Genomic DNA, 16,457 nt, shown 5'->3' with positions numbered 1-16,457 from the left:
GACTGTGTTAAAGGCAGAGTCAGTACACTGGCAGGATGTAAACCTAATTTGGAGCAGGGTAGAAATGCAGGAACAATAAGCATAGTTCAGACAGAAATGGAGTTTGGAGACAGGCTAGTTGTTTGAAGGGATAGAAAGTTAAGATTTATTTAAAGAGGGGTTGGTGATTTTTGTTTTGCAGCAGAGAGTGGCTGGAGCTGGGCGGAAGTGAAGTCGGAGCGCAGAGCTGGTCGGGAAGGTAAGTGATTGTTATTTGAGTGGAGAAGGAACCCGAGACACTACACGTGTAGTGTCTCCCACCCTCCCTCCTCCCCTAACCTAAAAAAAAGACTCAGTCGGCTGAACAGGTAAGCTACTTAGTGTTCTTGTTTTGGAGACTAAGTGTAGAGTTATGGCAGCGCAGGCAGTGGAATGTTCCTCCTGCAGGATGTTTGAGGTAGGGGTGACCACTGATGCTCCTGCCGACTTCATCTGCAGGAAGTGCGGCCAGCTCCTGCTCCTCACAGACCGCGTTAGGGAACTGGAGCTGGAGTTGGATGAACTGAGAATTATTCGAGAGGCTGAGAGGGTGATAGATAGAAGCTACAGGGACATAGTTATGCCAGAGAACAGAGGTAGCTGGGTAACAGTTAGAGGTGGGAAGGGGAGGAAGCAGGCAGTGCAGGGATCCCCTGTGGTTGTTCCCCTCAACAATAAGTAGACTGCTTTGGATACTGTTGGAGGGGGCGGCCTAAGCAGGGGTAAACCGGGTCTCTGGCACGAGGTCTGGCTCTGAGGCTTAGAAGGAAAAGGGGGAAGAGGACAGCGCTAGTTATAGGAGACTCTATAGTTAGAGGGACGGACAGGCGGTTCTGTGGACATTGGCGAGACTCTCGATAGTTTGTTGTCTCCCGGGTGCCAGGGTCCGAGACGTCTCGGACCGTGTCTTCAGAATCCTTAAGGGGGAGGGTGTGCAGCCAGAAGTCGTGGTGCACATTGGCACCAACGACATAGGTAGGAAGAGGGGTGGGGAGGTCATTCAGGAGCTCAGGGAGTTAGGCTGGAAGCTAAAAGCTAGGACGGACAGAGTCGTCATCTCTGGGTTGTTGCCGGTGCCACGTGACAATGAGGCAAGGAATAAGGAGAGAGTGCAGTTGAACACGTGGCTGCAAGGATGGTGTAGGAGGGAGGGCTTCAGGTATTTGGACAATTGGACTGCATTCTGGGGAAGGTGGGACTTGTACAAACAGGACGGGTTGCACCTGAACCAGAAGGGCACCAATATCCTGGGAGGTAGGTTTGCTAGCACTCTTTGGGGGGGGGTTAAACTAATTTGGCAGGGGGATGGGATCCGGACTTGTAGTCCAGCAAGTAGGTTAGGTGTTTTTCAGGATGTCCAAGAATGTAGGGAGGCTGTGGAGAAGGTAGCACTGACAGGGAATACTTGCGGACACAGAGATGGGTTCAAGTGTGTATACTTTAACGCAAGGAGTATCAGAAATAAGGTGGGTGAACTTAAGGCATGGATTGGTACTTGGGAGTACGATGTTGTGGCCATCACGGAAACGTGGATAGAAGAGGGACAGGAATGGTTGTTGGAGGTTCCTGGTTACAGATGTTTCAGCAAGATTAGGGAGGGTGGTAAAAAAGGGGGGAGGGTGGCGTTGCGAATTAGAAATGGTATAATGGCTGCAGAAAGGCAGTTCGAGGGGGATCTGTCTTTGGAGGTAGTATGGGCTGAAGTCAGAAATAGGAAAGGAGCAGTCACCTTGTTGGGTGTTTACTATAGGCCCCCCAATAGCAGCAGAGATGTGGAGAAACAGATTGGGAAACAGATTTTGGAAAGGTGCAGAAGCCACAGGGTAGTAGTCATGGGCAATTTCAACTTCCCAAATATTGATTGGAAGCTCTTTAGATCAAGTAGATTGGACGGGGCAGTGTTTGTGCAGTGTGTCCAGGAGGCTTTTCTAACGCAGTATGTAGATTGTCCGACCAGAGGGGAGGCCATATTGGATTTGGTACTTGGTAACGAACCGGGACAAATGATGGGCTTGTTAGTGGGTGAGCATTTTGGTGATGGTGACCACAATTCTGTGACTTTCACCTTGGTTATGGAGAGAGATAGGTGCATGCAACAGGGTAGGTTTTACAATTGGGGGAAGGGTAAATACGATGCTGCAAGACAGGATCTGAGGAGCATAAGTTGGGAGCATAGGCTGTCAGGGAAGGATGTCGTTGAAATGTGGAACATTTTCAAGGAACAGATACGACGTGTCCTTGATATGTATGTACCGATCAGGCAGGAAAGAAATGGTCGTGTGAGGGAGCCTTGGTTGACGAGGGAGGTTGAATGTCTTGTAAGGAAGAAGAAGGAGGCTTACATAAGGTTGAGGAAACAAGGTTCAGACAGAGCATTGGAGGTTACAGGATAGCCAGGAGGGAGCTGAAGAAAGGGATTAGGAGAGCTAAGAGAGGGCATGAAAAACCTTTGGCGGGTAGGATCAAGGATAACCCCAAGGGCTTTTATGCGTATGTGAGAAACATGAGAATGACGAGAACGAGGGTAGGTCCGATCAAGGACAGTAGTGGGAGACTGTGTATTGAGTCGGAAGAGATAGGAGAGGTCTTGAATGAGTACTTTTCTTCAGTATTTACAAATGAGAGAGGTGGTATTGTTGAAGAGGAGAGTGTGAAACGGACTGGTAAGCCAGAGGAGATACTTGTTAGGAAGGAAGATGTGTTGGGCATTTTGAAAAACTTGAGGATAGACAAGTCCCCCGGGCCTGATGGGATATATCCTAGGATTATGTGGGAAGCAAGAGAGGAAATTGCAGAGCCGTCTTCACTGTCAACGGGGATGGTACCAGGGGACTGAAGAGTGGCGAATGTTGTGCCCCTGTTCAAAAAAGGGAATAGGGATAACCCCGGGAATTACAGGCCAGTTAGTCTTAGTTCAGTGGTAGGCAAAGTAATGGAAAGGGTACTGAGGGAAAGGATTTATGAATATCTGGAAAGACACTGCTTGATTAGAGACAGCCAGCACGGATTTGTGAGGTCTTGCCTTACAAGTCTTATTGAATTCTTTGAGGAGGTGACCAAGCATGTGGATGAGGGTAGAGCAGTGGATGTCGTATACATGGATTTTAGTAAGGCATTTGATAAGGTTCCCCATGGTAGGCTTATGCGGAAAGTCAGGAGGCATGAGATAGAGGGAAATTTGGCCAGTTGGATAGAGAACTGGCTAACTGGTCGAAGTCAGAGAGTGGTGGTAGATGGTAAATATTCAGCCTGGAGCCCAGTTACAAATGGAGTTCCGCAGGGATCAGTTCTGGGTCGTCTGCTGTTTGTAATTTTTATTAATGACTTGGAAGAGGGAGTAGAAGGGTGGGTCAGTAAATTTGCAGACGATACGAAGATTGGTGGAGTTGTGGACAGTGAGGAGGGCTGTTGTCGGCTGCAAAGGGACTTAGATATGATGCAGAGCTGAGCTGAGGAGTGGCAGATGGAGTTCAACCCTGCCAAGTGTGAGGTTGTCCATTTTGGAAGGACAAATAAAAATGCGGAATACAGGGTTAACGGTAGGGATCTTGGGGTCTATGTTCATAGCTCTTTGAAAGTTGCCACTCAGGTGGATAGAGCTTGTAAGAAGGCCTATGGTGTATTAGCGTTCATTAGCAGAGGGATTGAATTCAAGAGTCGTGAAGTGATGTTGCAGCTGTACAGGACCTTGGTAAGGCCACATTTGGAGTACTGTGTGCGGTTCTGGTCGCCTTACTTTAGGAAAGATGTGGAAGCTTTGGAGAGGGTGCAGAGGAGATTTACCAGGATGTTGCCTGGAATGGAGAATAGGTCGTACAAGGATAGGTTGAGACTGCTAGGCCTTTTCTTATTGGAATGGTGAAAGATGAGGGGTGACTTGATAGACGTTTATAAGATGAATCAGGTGAATAGATAGAGTAGACAGTCAGAGATTTTTTCCCCGGGTACAACAGAGTGTTACAAGGGGACATAAATTTAAGGTGAAGGGTGGAAGGTATAGGGAGGATATCAGGGGTAGGTTCTTTACCCAGAGAGTGGTGGGGGCATGGAATGCGCTGCCTGTGGGAGTGGCAGAGTCAGAATTATTGGTGACCTTTAAGCGGCAATTGGATATGTACATGGATAGGTGCTTAAGCTAGGACAAACGTTTGGCACAACATCGTGGGCCGAAGGGCCTGTTCTGTGCTGTATTGTTCTATGTTCTGTGTGATAGCAGCTCCAAATGGAGAGGGACAGTACTTGAGATGAGAGAATCACTTACAGAATCAATTAACATGAAGTCAGAGAGTAGAATTTGAACCTAGAACCTGAGTTTTTTAGATCATTTCTTTGGACGACTATTCCACTACACCATAACAACTCTGTGCCAAAATCCCAAAAATGAAGGTAGAGGTTTTCACAAAGGTTTAATTCTATAAGTGAGGGCTTCCCAAAGTTATTTAATTCACTCAGAGGATGTGGGCGTCTCTGGCTAGGTCAGCATTTATTGCCCATCCCTAATTGCCCAGGGGGTAGATAAGAGTCAACTATAGTTGTTATGGGTCTGAGGTCACAGGTAGGCCAGATCAGGTAAGAATAACAGATTTCCTTCCCTAAAGGACATAAGTGAACCAGATAGGTTTTTCCAACTTGGTCATCATTAGACCCTTAATTCCAAATTCTTTACTGAATTCAAATTTCACCATCTGCCATGGCAGGATTTGACCCTGTGTCTTCAGAACTTTAGTTGAGTTTCTGGATTAATAGTCTAGCAATAACACCACCAGGCCATTGCCTCCCCAAAGTGAGGTCACAATCAGAAATGGTGTGGCTATAAGTTGTGTGATGACAATCACAATAATGAGCTCTGAATGAGTCACAACAACTGTGTTCCAACTCCAACAGGCCCCTGCTCTCACATTTTAAAGCCTCAAAATGGAGTCACAATAAGAAATAGTTTCTCCAACTGAGAAACTGTCTTCTTTCCCTATTGGGAAAGCCTAGATTTGAAAAGATGACATTTATCAGGAAAAACAAAACACCACTTTACTCACAAAACACACTGCTAAATAATACCTAAATATCGGCAATTATCATGTTGATTCACTCTTGCTCAAGAACAGACACTTCACATTGCGGTTACATTCCACAGAAGATCACAATTTTGAAGTCAAGCACAAAAGGTTAGCAACGTTAATCCTTATCAAGAACTATGATCTTTAGTGATCTGAGTGGAAACCCTAATATGTAAATACATATACTGAAAAATCTTGAAAATCAGGTGTAACCAATGCTTCCTCTAAACCGTGTTATCGTTTACACTCTTCAAATTATTCTGCCAATATGGGTGGCTGTGAAAACATTTAAAAGAGATGCACACAAAAAAAAATCAACTGCATTCTTCAATGAAACAATTATAGCGAAGAGTGGTCATGATTTACACAATTGTCAACATGTAATCCTAATGAGCCCTTTTGAAGTATTACAAAAGTTGAAATGCAGAAAATTTGGCAATCTCCCACAACATCCACATATATATTACCAAGAATACACCTGCTCATTTTTATATAATGCCACGCTGTGATAACCAGCATAGTGTGCAAACACAGCAGCATTCCCTCAGTCGAAGGTCAGTCTGGTGTTGGTCTTTAACCCACAGATGGAAGGATCACCAACTGAGCCTAAGCTGACAAAAAAAACTTACTATTCATAACATTTCTCCATTTAATATATAGTTGCAGTGACTACTTATCTGTTTTGTATCGAAACAGATTCAATACCAGTGCTGTATACCTCCTAATGTACCGTACCTTCATAGGATTGTGGTTGTCAGTTGTTGTCCCTCCAAACATACTCCCAGTTCCAAACCCTCCACTTGTTCCAAATATGCTCATTTTAGACTCTGCAAACAATGAATTTTAAAGTCAATAATGATTACAGATGCTGACTATAATTAAGACAGGACTTAATAACCACTGACTGCCCTGTGCAAGAAAACGAGGTACCGATACAGTTAAATGATTTCAGATGGGTAGAGGTCCACATGGAGCAAATAAAACATCGTAGACCATTTGGCTGGCAGGTCTTTCTTGCTGTTGTGAAATTTTAAAAACAGAAAATCCATTGTTTTTAAGGAATCATAAAAATAAGTTACACACCAAGACTGTCAAAGTTAAGTGTGGAAAAGACTCATAGGCATGAATTGATTTTGTGACAAAGTTAGGGAGTACTTCCTGCCAAACATTACATTTAAGCTAACACTGGAAAAAAGCTGTGTATTTATGTACATTCAAATTGTTTCTCAGTTTTGACAAATCATGAGATGACATACTGAGTGAGGATCAATCACAACGTTAAGCATAGATAGATTGGAGCTGCTATTTATCACTGGGGAAAGCTTCCATTTATCCTCATTCCTAAAGAAGCTATAAGGATCTGGGCCTGGAATCCCACCCGGAGTTGGTGCTCCATTCAGCTCCTTATTTACAACAAGAAATGCCAGCAACAATGCTGGGGAGGGAACTTTCAAATTTCCCACTTCTTCACACCCAATCTCAAAATACGTGGACATCATCCCGGATAAGACCTCATCACCAATCAAGGAGTAAAAGCCAAGGTGTGAAAACTGTGTATGAAAACTCAAGGCATTTCATAGGAGTCACATGAAACAAACACTTTGCACTGTGACAGTGGGTCTAGTCTGCAGAATATAGCTCTGCATGCAGCCACTACAGAAAGCTATTGAGGTACACAGCTAAATGCAGCCATGAGGATAGTTTCAGAACCTTGAAGAACAATTGAACTGAACGGCTCCCAAGTGCTGTCCCACATCCTGACTGAAAACAAAAAATACTGGAGACCAGAGCGGTCAAGCAGCATCCTGATCTCCAGCACTTTTTGTATTCAGTACAGATTCCAGCACCTGCAGAAATTCCCTTCTACATTCTGCCCCACATCCTCCTACTAACGGAGGTCAGTCCTGTGTTTTGAGAGACAGGAAAGATCAACTCTAACATTCCCACTTACAAAGATTTTTTTAAAAAAACAGCCAAGTATGCAAAATTCTGGATAGCAGCGGCTAATACAGGCACAGAACCACAATGCAGGTGGAATTCTGGGTCACATGGTGCCTGTAAAAACCACAAGTGACCCAAGAGCAGAGGTCTTGTCAGTGAACACTGTGGACACCTGCACAGGGGAAGATGGGTCCATGGAGAGGCTGGGGGGGGGGTGGTGGAGGAAGCGCCCCTGGCAGGCAGCAGCGAGAGGGGTTTGCTGAAGGAAGGGACACCACATTTCTGCACTGACCCCCCCCCCCCCCCCCCTCAGGATGAACACCCTTTACACCAGGTGATGTCAGGTTTGTGCATGTTACAGTTACCTGCAGCCTGTCACTGCACTCACACTCACAGAGAGACACAGAGAGACGCGGCTCTGGATGCTTCAGGCCCCCCCGGCCCCTGACCCGGCCCCGGGCTGCTGCCCCCCGATGGTCCCCAGCTCTCCCTCTCCCTCCCTCTCTCTCTCTCTCTCTCTGGGCCTCGCTGTCTCTCTCCTCCCTTCCCCCGGCCCTCTCACTATCCTTCACTCTCTCTCTCTCTCCTCTCCAGGCCCTGTCTCTATCTCCCTCCCTCCCCCCGTGCCTTCTCACTATCCCTCTCTCTCTTTATTTTTCTCTCTCCTGGGCCCTGTCTCTATCCCTCTATCCCTCTCGCTCTCTCTCACCCCCTCGAGTATGGTTCGCATGAGCTGCCCAAACACCGTCTGTACGATCCGCGATTGCACTTCCGATTTCAAAACCCTGCTGTATTCCCCTTTCTCAACATTCATTATATCCATTACCCTTTCCCTTTACATATCATATGTTTGATTCGTTTACTTTTTCCCTTTCAGTTTTAAGGTTGAATATATATTTTAATGACTCAAGTGTTTTTTTTTCAGAAATATTCAGCCTCCACAATGCACCAACTCTCTTCCCCTATTCAAAATCTATTAACAGAAATTGCTGGAGAAATTCAGCAGGTCTGGCAGTATCTGTGGAGTGAACGCATGTTTTGAATTCAATGTGATTGACTTTCATCAGAATTCTGACTGGTTTGCGATGTTGGTTGAGTAACGACTTTTTAACCAGCATGCTGGAAGATATAATTAAAAACTGAAAGAACTGCAGATGCTGTAAGTCAGAAACAAAAAGTGAAATTGCTGGGAAAATTCAGCACGTCTGGCAACATCTGTGGAGAGAAATCAGAATTAATTTTGCTCAACCTGAAACATTAACTCCGATTTCTCTCCATAGATGCTGCCAGACCTGCTGAGCGTTTCCAGCAATTTCTGTTTGTGTTTCTAATTTACAGCATCTGCAGTTCTTTCAGTTTTTATTTAGATCTTCCTACATGCTGGTCAAAAATCATTGTTCAATCAACATCCTCAGAATTGAGGAACAGTCACACTGAATTCAAAACTTGCTTTCTCTCCACAGATACTGCCACACTTGCTGCATTTCTCCAGCAATTTCTGTTTTTTTTCTTTCAGATCTTAAGCATCTGCAGTCCTTTGTTCTATTAAGCAGTGGATCAACCCTGGTTTAATCAAGCATGCAGTGAGGATCAGCATTCAGCATACTTACAAATGAAGTATCAATATGGTGAAATTACAACACAAGACTGCTTGAGAGTCAAACAGCATATACTGCAAATAATAGGCAGAACTAAACTCCACAACCAATCGATTCAAGCTCAGCAGTCTTGCCACATCCAGTCTTGAATGGTGGTGGATACTTAAAACGTTTCTCTGGAATGGAAGACTTTACAAATATCTCCATCCTTAATTATGGAGCAGCATAGTGCTGTAGTCCAAAAGATAAGGCTGAAGCATTTACCACAGTCATCAGCCAGAAGTGCAGAATGAATGATCCATTTCAGCCTCCTCCTAATGTGCCCAGTATCAAACAATTCAAGCCACTTTACATGATATCAAAAGATAGCTGAAGGCACCGGACAGTGCAAAAGCTTATGAGCCCTTACAATATTTCAGCAATAATACTGAAGACCTGTGCTACACAAACTGTATGCCCCTGGTCAAGATGTTTCAGTCTGGCCTGATCACTGGCATCTACTCAGCAATGTGGAAAATTGCCCAGGTATGTCCTGTACACAAAAAGCAGAACAAATCCAACCAAATTCATCAATCCAGGCAATTACTATCCCATCTGTCTTTTCTTGATCATCAGTAAAATGTTGAAAGATACCATCAACAGTGTCATCGGTCTTACTGCATCACTGCAGCTGAAGATGAATTGGTATACTGTAATGGACTGTGATGCAGGGGTGTTGGTGGACCAGGAGCCTGTTGTAGAAACACACACCATCCCTCCCCCCACACCCCAATGTCAAGCAGAGCACAAATAGGGAGGAATGTTAACACTGTTTAATTTTTAAAAAAGTTTTATATCTCACTTTCAGTCTTATCTTCTGTAAGTCAAAATGGCACCGGAGTGTGGCAACATATTACTTTTGACTGCATTTATTTGTGAAATACAAGTGACAATAAATCATTCAATTCAATTCACTTCAGTGCTATTAAGTAGCATCTTCTCAGCAATAGCCAGCTCAGTGACACCCAATTTCAGTTCCACCAAGGCCACTCCGCTTCTAACCTCCTAACAGTCTTAGTTCAAGCATGAACAAAAAAGCTGCATTCCAGAGGTGAGGTGAGAGTGATAGCCCTTGACATCAAGGCCACATTCAGCTAAACATGGTGTCAGCAAGCCCTAGCAAAATTGTAATCAATTAAAATTGGGGTAGGGGAATGCTGTCCACTGATTGGAGTCCTTGGCACACAGGAAGCTGTTCGAGATCAGTTACCTCAGCTCCAGGACATCTCAGTAGAAGTTCCTCAGGATAGTGTCCTAGGCCCAAACATCTCCAGCTATTTCATTAATGACCTACCCTCCATCATAACGTCAGAAGTGAGGATGTTCGCGGATGATTAAACAATGTTCAATGTTGTTCACGGCTCCTCAGATACTGAATCAGCCCACATTGAAATGAAGGAGGAACTGGACAGAAAAGTACTATTTGTGCAATGACCACTTCCAAAAAGAGAAAATCGAACCTCTACCTCTCAAGTTTTAATGGTGTTACTATCACTGAATATGCTGTTAGTAACATCCTGGTGTTATCATTGACTAGAAACTGAACGGGATTAGTGATGTAAATATTGTGGCTACACACACTAATCAGGGGCTTGGAATCCTACAGCAAATAAGCCACTTCCTGACTCCCTGAGCATCCTTCTTCCATTATGTCCAAAAGTTTCAAAGAACATCCATCCATGTCCACCATTTAAAGGCTCAAGTCAAAGGCTCAAAGTCACGGAATACTCCTCACTTACGTGGATGAATGCAGCTCCAGTAATACTCCATAAACCTGATACCATGGCTTGGATAATTTATGGGAGTTAAGGAGGGGAGAAAGAAGAACTGTTAGAGAAGGCGGGAATGAGAATAGGAAAATGGGAAGAGAGATGCAGAATGGGAAACTGGTGGGGTGGGGGCAAGAATTAGAGAATGAGGGAACAATTTTCATACAGGAAACTAGGTGATTTTCTTTTAGTGAAATTAATCCTTCCAATCAGGAAACTTAATTCTGCGATACACACTAAAGTGCATTCAAACTGAGTGTGTTCCTGAAAATTGGAACGTTCAGCCAAATCAGAATTAGCCAATCCGAACCTTAGAAACAAATACCCAATCAGAGCACTGAAAGCCAAACAAATTAGCCAATGTTAATCTAGTCTGAGAAAGAAAATTTAACATCCTGGCAGCATTCATCTTACAATTAACATCACTTAAAATAGACAATAGACAATAGATGCAGGAGTAGGCCATTCTGCCCTTCGAGCCTGCACCGCCATTCAATATGATCATGGCTGATCATTCCTAATCAGTATCCTGTTCCAGCCTTATCTCCATACCCCATGCCTCCACTATCTTTAAGAGCTCTAGCCAATTCTTTCTTAAAAGAATCCAGAGACTGGGCCTCCACTGCTCTCTGGGGCAGAGCATTCCACACAGCCACCACTCTCTGGGTGAAGTAGTTTCTCCTCATCTCTGTCCTAAATGGTCTACCCCGTATTTTTAAGTTGTGTCCTCTGGTTCGGCACTCCCCCATCAACGGAAATATGTTCCCTCCTGCCAGAGTGTCCAGTCCTTTCATAATCCTATACGTTTCAATCAGATCCCCTCTCAGTCTTCTAAACTCAAGGGTATACAAGCCCAGTCGCTTCAGTCTTTCCATGTAAGGCAATCCTGCCATTCCAGGAATTGACCTCGTGAACCTACGCTGCACTCCCTCAATAGCCAGAATGTCTTTCCTCAAATTTGGAGACCAGAACTGTACACAGTACTCCAGGTGTGGTCTCACCAGGGCCCTGTACAGCTGCAGAAGCACCTCTTTGCTTCTATACTCAATCCCTCTTGTTATGAAGGCCAGCATGCTATTAGCCTTCTTCACGACCTGCTGTACCTGCATGCTTGCCTTCATTGACTGGTGGACAAGAACACCCAGATCTCTCTGAACAGCCCCTTTACCTAATTTGATACCATTGAGGTAGTAATCTGCCTTCCTGTTCTTGCCACCAAAGTGGATAACCAGACATTTATCCACATTAAACTGCATCTGCCATGCATCTGCCCACTCACCTAACTTGTCCAGGTCACCCTGTAATCCCCTAACATCCTCATCACATTTCACCCTACCACCTAGCTTTGTGTCATCAGCAAATTTGCTAATGTTATTGCTGATACCATCTTCTATGTCATTTACATATATTGTAAAAAGCTGCGGTCCCAGCACGGATCCCTGCGGTACCCCACTGGTCACTGCCTGCCATTTCGAAATGGAGCCGTTAATCACTACCCTTTGTTTCCTATTAGCCAACCAATTCTCTATCCAATCTAGTACTTTGCCCCCAATCCCGTGCGCCCTAATTTTACTCACTAACCTCTTGTGTGGGACTTTATCAAAAGCTTTCTGAAAGTCCAGGTACAGTACATCCACTGGATCCCCCTCGTCCATCTTCCGAGTTACATCCTCAAAAAATTCAAGAAGATTAGTCAAGCATGATTTCCCCTTCATAAATCCATGCTGACTCTGTCCTATCCTGTTACTATTATCCAGATGTGCTGTAATTTCATCCTTTATAATAGACTCCAGCATCTTTCCCACCACTGAGGTCAGACTAACTGGTCTATAATTTCCTGCTTTCTCCCGCCCACCCTTCTTAAAAAGTGGCACAACATTAGCCGCCCTCCAATCCTCAGGAACCAACCCCGATTCTATTGAACTCTGGAAAATAATCACCAGCGCATCCACGATTTCCCGAGCCACCTCCTTCAGTACCCTGGGATGCAGGCCATCAGGTCCCGGAGACTTATCAACCTTCAGACCTAACAGTCTCTCCAACACCAAATCCTGGCAAATAGAAATTCCCTTAAGTTCAGGTCCTTCAGCCACTGTTACCTCAGGGAGATTGCTTGTGTCTTCCCCAGTGAACACAGATCTGAAGTACCCATTTAATTCCTCTGCCATTTCTTCGTTCCCAGTAATATATTCCCCTGCTTCTGTCTTCAAGGGCCCAATTTTTGTCCTAACCATTTTTTTGCCTTGGACATACCTAAAAAAGCTTTTACTATCCTCCTTTATATTCCTGGCCAGTTTACCTTCGTACCTCATTTTTTCTCTGCGTATTTCCTTCTTACTAATCCTCTGTTGTTCTTTAAAAGCTTCCCAGTCCTCCGTTTTCCCGCTTATCTTCGCTAAGTTATACTTTTTCTCTTTTAACCTTATATGTTTCTTTACTTCCCTTGTCAGCCACGGCCGCCCATGTCTCCTCCTGGGATCTTTCTTCCTTTTAGGAATGAACTGATCCTGCATCTTCTGCATTATACACAGAAATATCCGCCATTGTTCCTCCACGGTCTTCCCTGTTAAGGTATTGAACCATTGAACTTTGGCCAGTTGCTCCAGATTTCTGGAGCAGATTTCCAGATTTCTGGAACCAGATTTCTGGTCTTTATTACATGAGAAGGTAACTGCATAATTTGACTGCCTCATTTCCTACATGACAGTGAGAGTTACATGTTAGAATTCTATTTCATTGGCTGCAATTTACTTTGGGATGTCCTGAGGATCGGATTAGTGTATAAAATAATAGCAAGTCAAGATTCAAAGCAGAGATGAATAGATTCAGTTAAAATATGTTGCTATCTACAGATAAATAAAAGAACATTTTAATTTGCCATGTTCAATTTCACCCTTGTGCTCCCTGTATACCAGTAACAAAATAATACCAGTAACAGATAGGTGGAGAAATTGGTTTAAAAAATGTCATAACTAATATCTAGGCTGAAGATACAATCTAGAAAGATACAGTGGCATCTGTTATATTCCATCAGATAACTGTATTTAAATAGAATTTAAAGCCATGCTTTTAAATGAGAGTTTTATTTCAGGTAGTCACACTCCATAAACTCTCACCCACGATTACTGTATTTGTACAAGTAATTCAAACCCATATAACTCTGAATTTAAAAATCCCCTTCCGTAAAGACATTCCTTCAGACCACATGAGGTAATAACAGATTTCCCTTTTTAGTTTTAGATAAATCAATCTATAATAACGTGTAAAAACATATAAAATGTCAAGATTATATTCCAGGATTACATTCTTTACACAGTAAAGTTCCAAGCTTCCTTATTCCAGCAATTCCAAAGGTTTTGCTGAACTCATTCCTTACTTTGTAAAGCTATCAAGTAGCTGAGTACTGATATCTCCACTCTCCAGCATCTCTTTTAAATCTGCAAACCTGGCCCTTAAAACATGGTATGGTTTGCTTTTAACTGAAGACCACCCGGTTTTAATGAAACAGACCTTACTGAGAAGTACAAAAATCTTGTGGTATCATTTGGACCATGCACCCATTTCTTTAACTTCCAGACTGTCACCACTGTGTTTCGTACTTCTATTGCAGGATGAAGGAACACATCCCTCTTGAGCCGGTCTCCCTGCAGAAATGCAACGTTAATATTAATTGGTTTATACTCATGGGCATTTGTTTTGAACAATGCCACAGAAATTTTCAAAATTGTTTTTTCTGATTCAGTGTATCTACCCATCTATCTTGACTTCCCATCTTGTGCCTCAAAGCGTGTTTTAGTCTTTTTAAGTTTCATCAGGAGATACCTTTTCTGTGCATATCCAAATACTTGATAGGACTGGTTGTCCAATATCTTGTTTTGGGATGAACATCCTTGCAGCCTAGGCTTGTTAGTGCTGTTAAGAGGAGTTTAAACTAGTCTGGCAACTGGAGGGGACACAGAATATCAATGAAACAGAGACACATCATGTTGCAGCAAAGGAAGCAAATCCCAGTTAGTTCAGCTATGTTGAGTGTCAAGAGAGTAAGACAAGGCTGAATGGTCTTTACTTTAATGCTCGGAGTGTAATAGGTAGTATGATATTGTTGCCATCTCAGAAACTTTGTTGAGGGAAGGGCTGGACTGGCAACTCAACATTCTGGGGTACAGGATCTTTACGCAAGACAGAGAAGAGTATAAAAAGGGTGGTAGTGTAGCACTATTAATTAAGGAGTCAACTACTACAATAAGGGGGAGGTGATTTTGAATACAGAACAGTACAGCACAGTACAGGCAATTTGGCCCACGATGTTGTGCCAAGCATTTATCTTATTTTAAGGGCAGCTTAATCTAAACACCCCTCAATTTACAGCAATCCATGTGCTTGTCCAGCAGTAGTTAAATGTCCCTAATGTCTCTGACTCTGCTACCATTGCTGGCAGTGCATTCCACACACCCCACCATTCTCTGTGTAAAGAACCTACCTCTGGCATCTCCCCTAAACCTTTCTCCAAACACCTTATAATTATGACCCCTCATGACAGCCATATCTGCCCTGGGGAAAAGTCTCTGATTATCCACTCTCTCTATGCCTCTCATTACCTTGTACACCCCTACCAAGTCACCTCTCTTCCTTCTTCTCTCCAATGTGAAAAGCCCCAGTTCACTCAACCTCTCTGCATAAGACAAGTCCTCCAATCAGGCAAAGTCCTGGTAAATATCCTCTGCAATCTCTTGAAAGCACCAACATCCTTCCTTTAATGAGGCAACCAAAACTGGACACAATATTCCAAGTGTGGTCTAACCAGGGTTTTATAGAGCAGCAGCAAAACCTCACGGCTCTTCAACTCCATCCCCCTGTTAATGTAAGCTAAAATACTGTACACCTTCTTAATAGCCCTATCAACCTGAGTGGCAACTTTGAGGAATCTATATAAGTGTTCCCCCACACTGCCAAGAATCCTGTCTTTAACCCTGTATTCAACATTCAACTTCGACCTTCAAAATGTATCACTTCACGTTTATCCAGGTTGAACTCCATCTGCTGCTTCTCGGCCCAGCTCTGCATCCTGTCTATGTCTTGTTGCAACCTGCAACACTAGCCACAACACCACCGACCTTTGTGTCATTGGTAAACTTACTGATCCACCCTTCCATTTCTTTATCCAAGTCATTTTTAAAAACTACAAAGAGCAGAGGCCCAAGAACTGGTCCCTGCAGGATACCACTGGTCACTGACCTCCAGGTGGAATACTTTCCATCCACTACCACTCGCTGTCTTCTTTGGGACAGCTAATTCTATATCCAGACAGGCACATTTCCCTGAATCCTTTCCTCCTAACTTTCTGAATAAGCCTGCTGTGGGAAACCTTATCAAATGCCTGACTGAAATCCATATACACCACCATCAACTGCTCGACTTTCATCAACTTGTCTCGTCACATCCTCAAACTACTCAATAAGGCTTGTGAGGTATGACCTGCCCCTATCAAAGTCTGAATTAGAGTGGTGCTGGAAAAGCACACCAGGTCAGGCAGCATCCTAGGAGCAGGAAAATCAATGTTTCGGTCAAAAGCTCTTCATCAGGAATGCTCCTCGGATGCTGCCTGACCTGCTGTGCCTTTGCAGCACCATTCTAATCTAGACTCTGTTTTCCAGCATATGCAGTCCTTGATTTTGCCTGCCCCTATCAAAGCCATGCTGACTATCTTTAATCAAACTATGTTTTTCCAAGTAAGTCATAAATCCTATCTCTCAGAATCCTTTCCAGTAACTTGCTTATCACAGATGTAATACTGACTGTTCTGTAGTTCCCAGGGATTTCCCTATTCCCTTTCTTGAACCGAGGAACAACATTCGCCTCCCTCCAATCAACTGTACTACTCCCGTGGAGAGGGAGGATGCAAAGATCATTGCCAGGGATGCAGCAATCTAATTCCTTCCTTCCTGTAGTAACCTTGGATATATCTGGTCCAGCCCTGGAAGTGTCCTCAAACAAGGCTTTGTGGGTAGAACATAGGAATGTTAAGGGAGCAGCTACTT

General features: G+C 43.8%; 1 protein-coding gene across 1 annotated transcript in view; it reads right to left on the bottom strand.

The window, feature by feature from the left end:
- rae1 (ribonucleic acid export 1) overlaps positions 1–7,529 on the bottom strand; it is a 41,447-nt gene extending 33,918 nt beyond the window's left edge. Inside the window, exons 1-2 of the mRNA XM_072556831.1 lie at positions 7,379–7,529; positions 5,808–5,899 (exon numbers count right to left, since the gene is read on the bottom strand). Of these exons, the coding sequence (XP_072412932.1) occupies positions 5,808–5,891 (84 nt within the window). The 5' untranslated portion in view covers positions 5,892–5,899; positions 7,379–7,529. The remainder of the gene's footprint in view (positions 1–5,807; positions 5,900–7,378) is intronic.
- Positions 7,530–16,457: the final 8,928 nt, after the last annotated feature.

This window comes from Chiloscyllium punctatum, chromosome 37 (genome assembly GCF_047496795.1).
Source record: "Chiloscyllium punctatum isolate Juve2018m chromosome 37, sChiPun1.3, whole genome shotgun sequence".
Lineage (NCBI taxonomy): Eukaryota > Metazoa > Chordata > Chondrichthyes > Orectolobiformes > Hemiscylliidae > Chiloscyllium > Chiloscyllium punctatum.
Note: the sequence above shows the minus strand (reverse complement) of the source record. Positions and strands in the feature narration are given on the sequence as shown.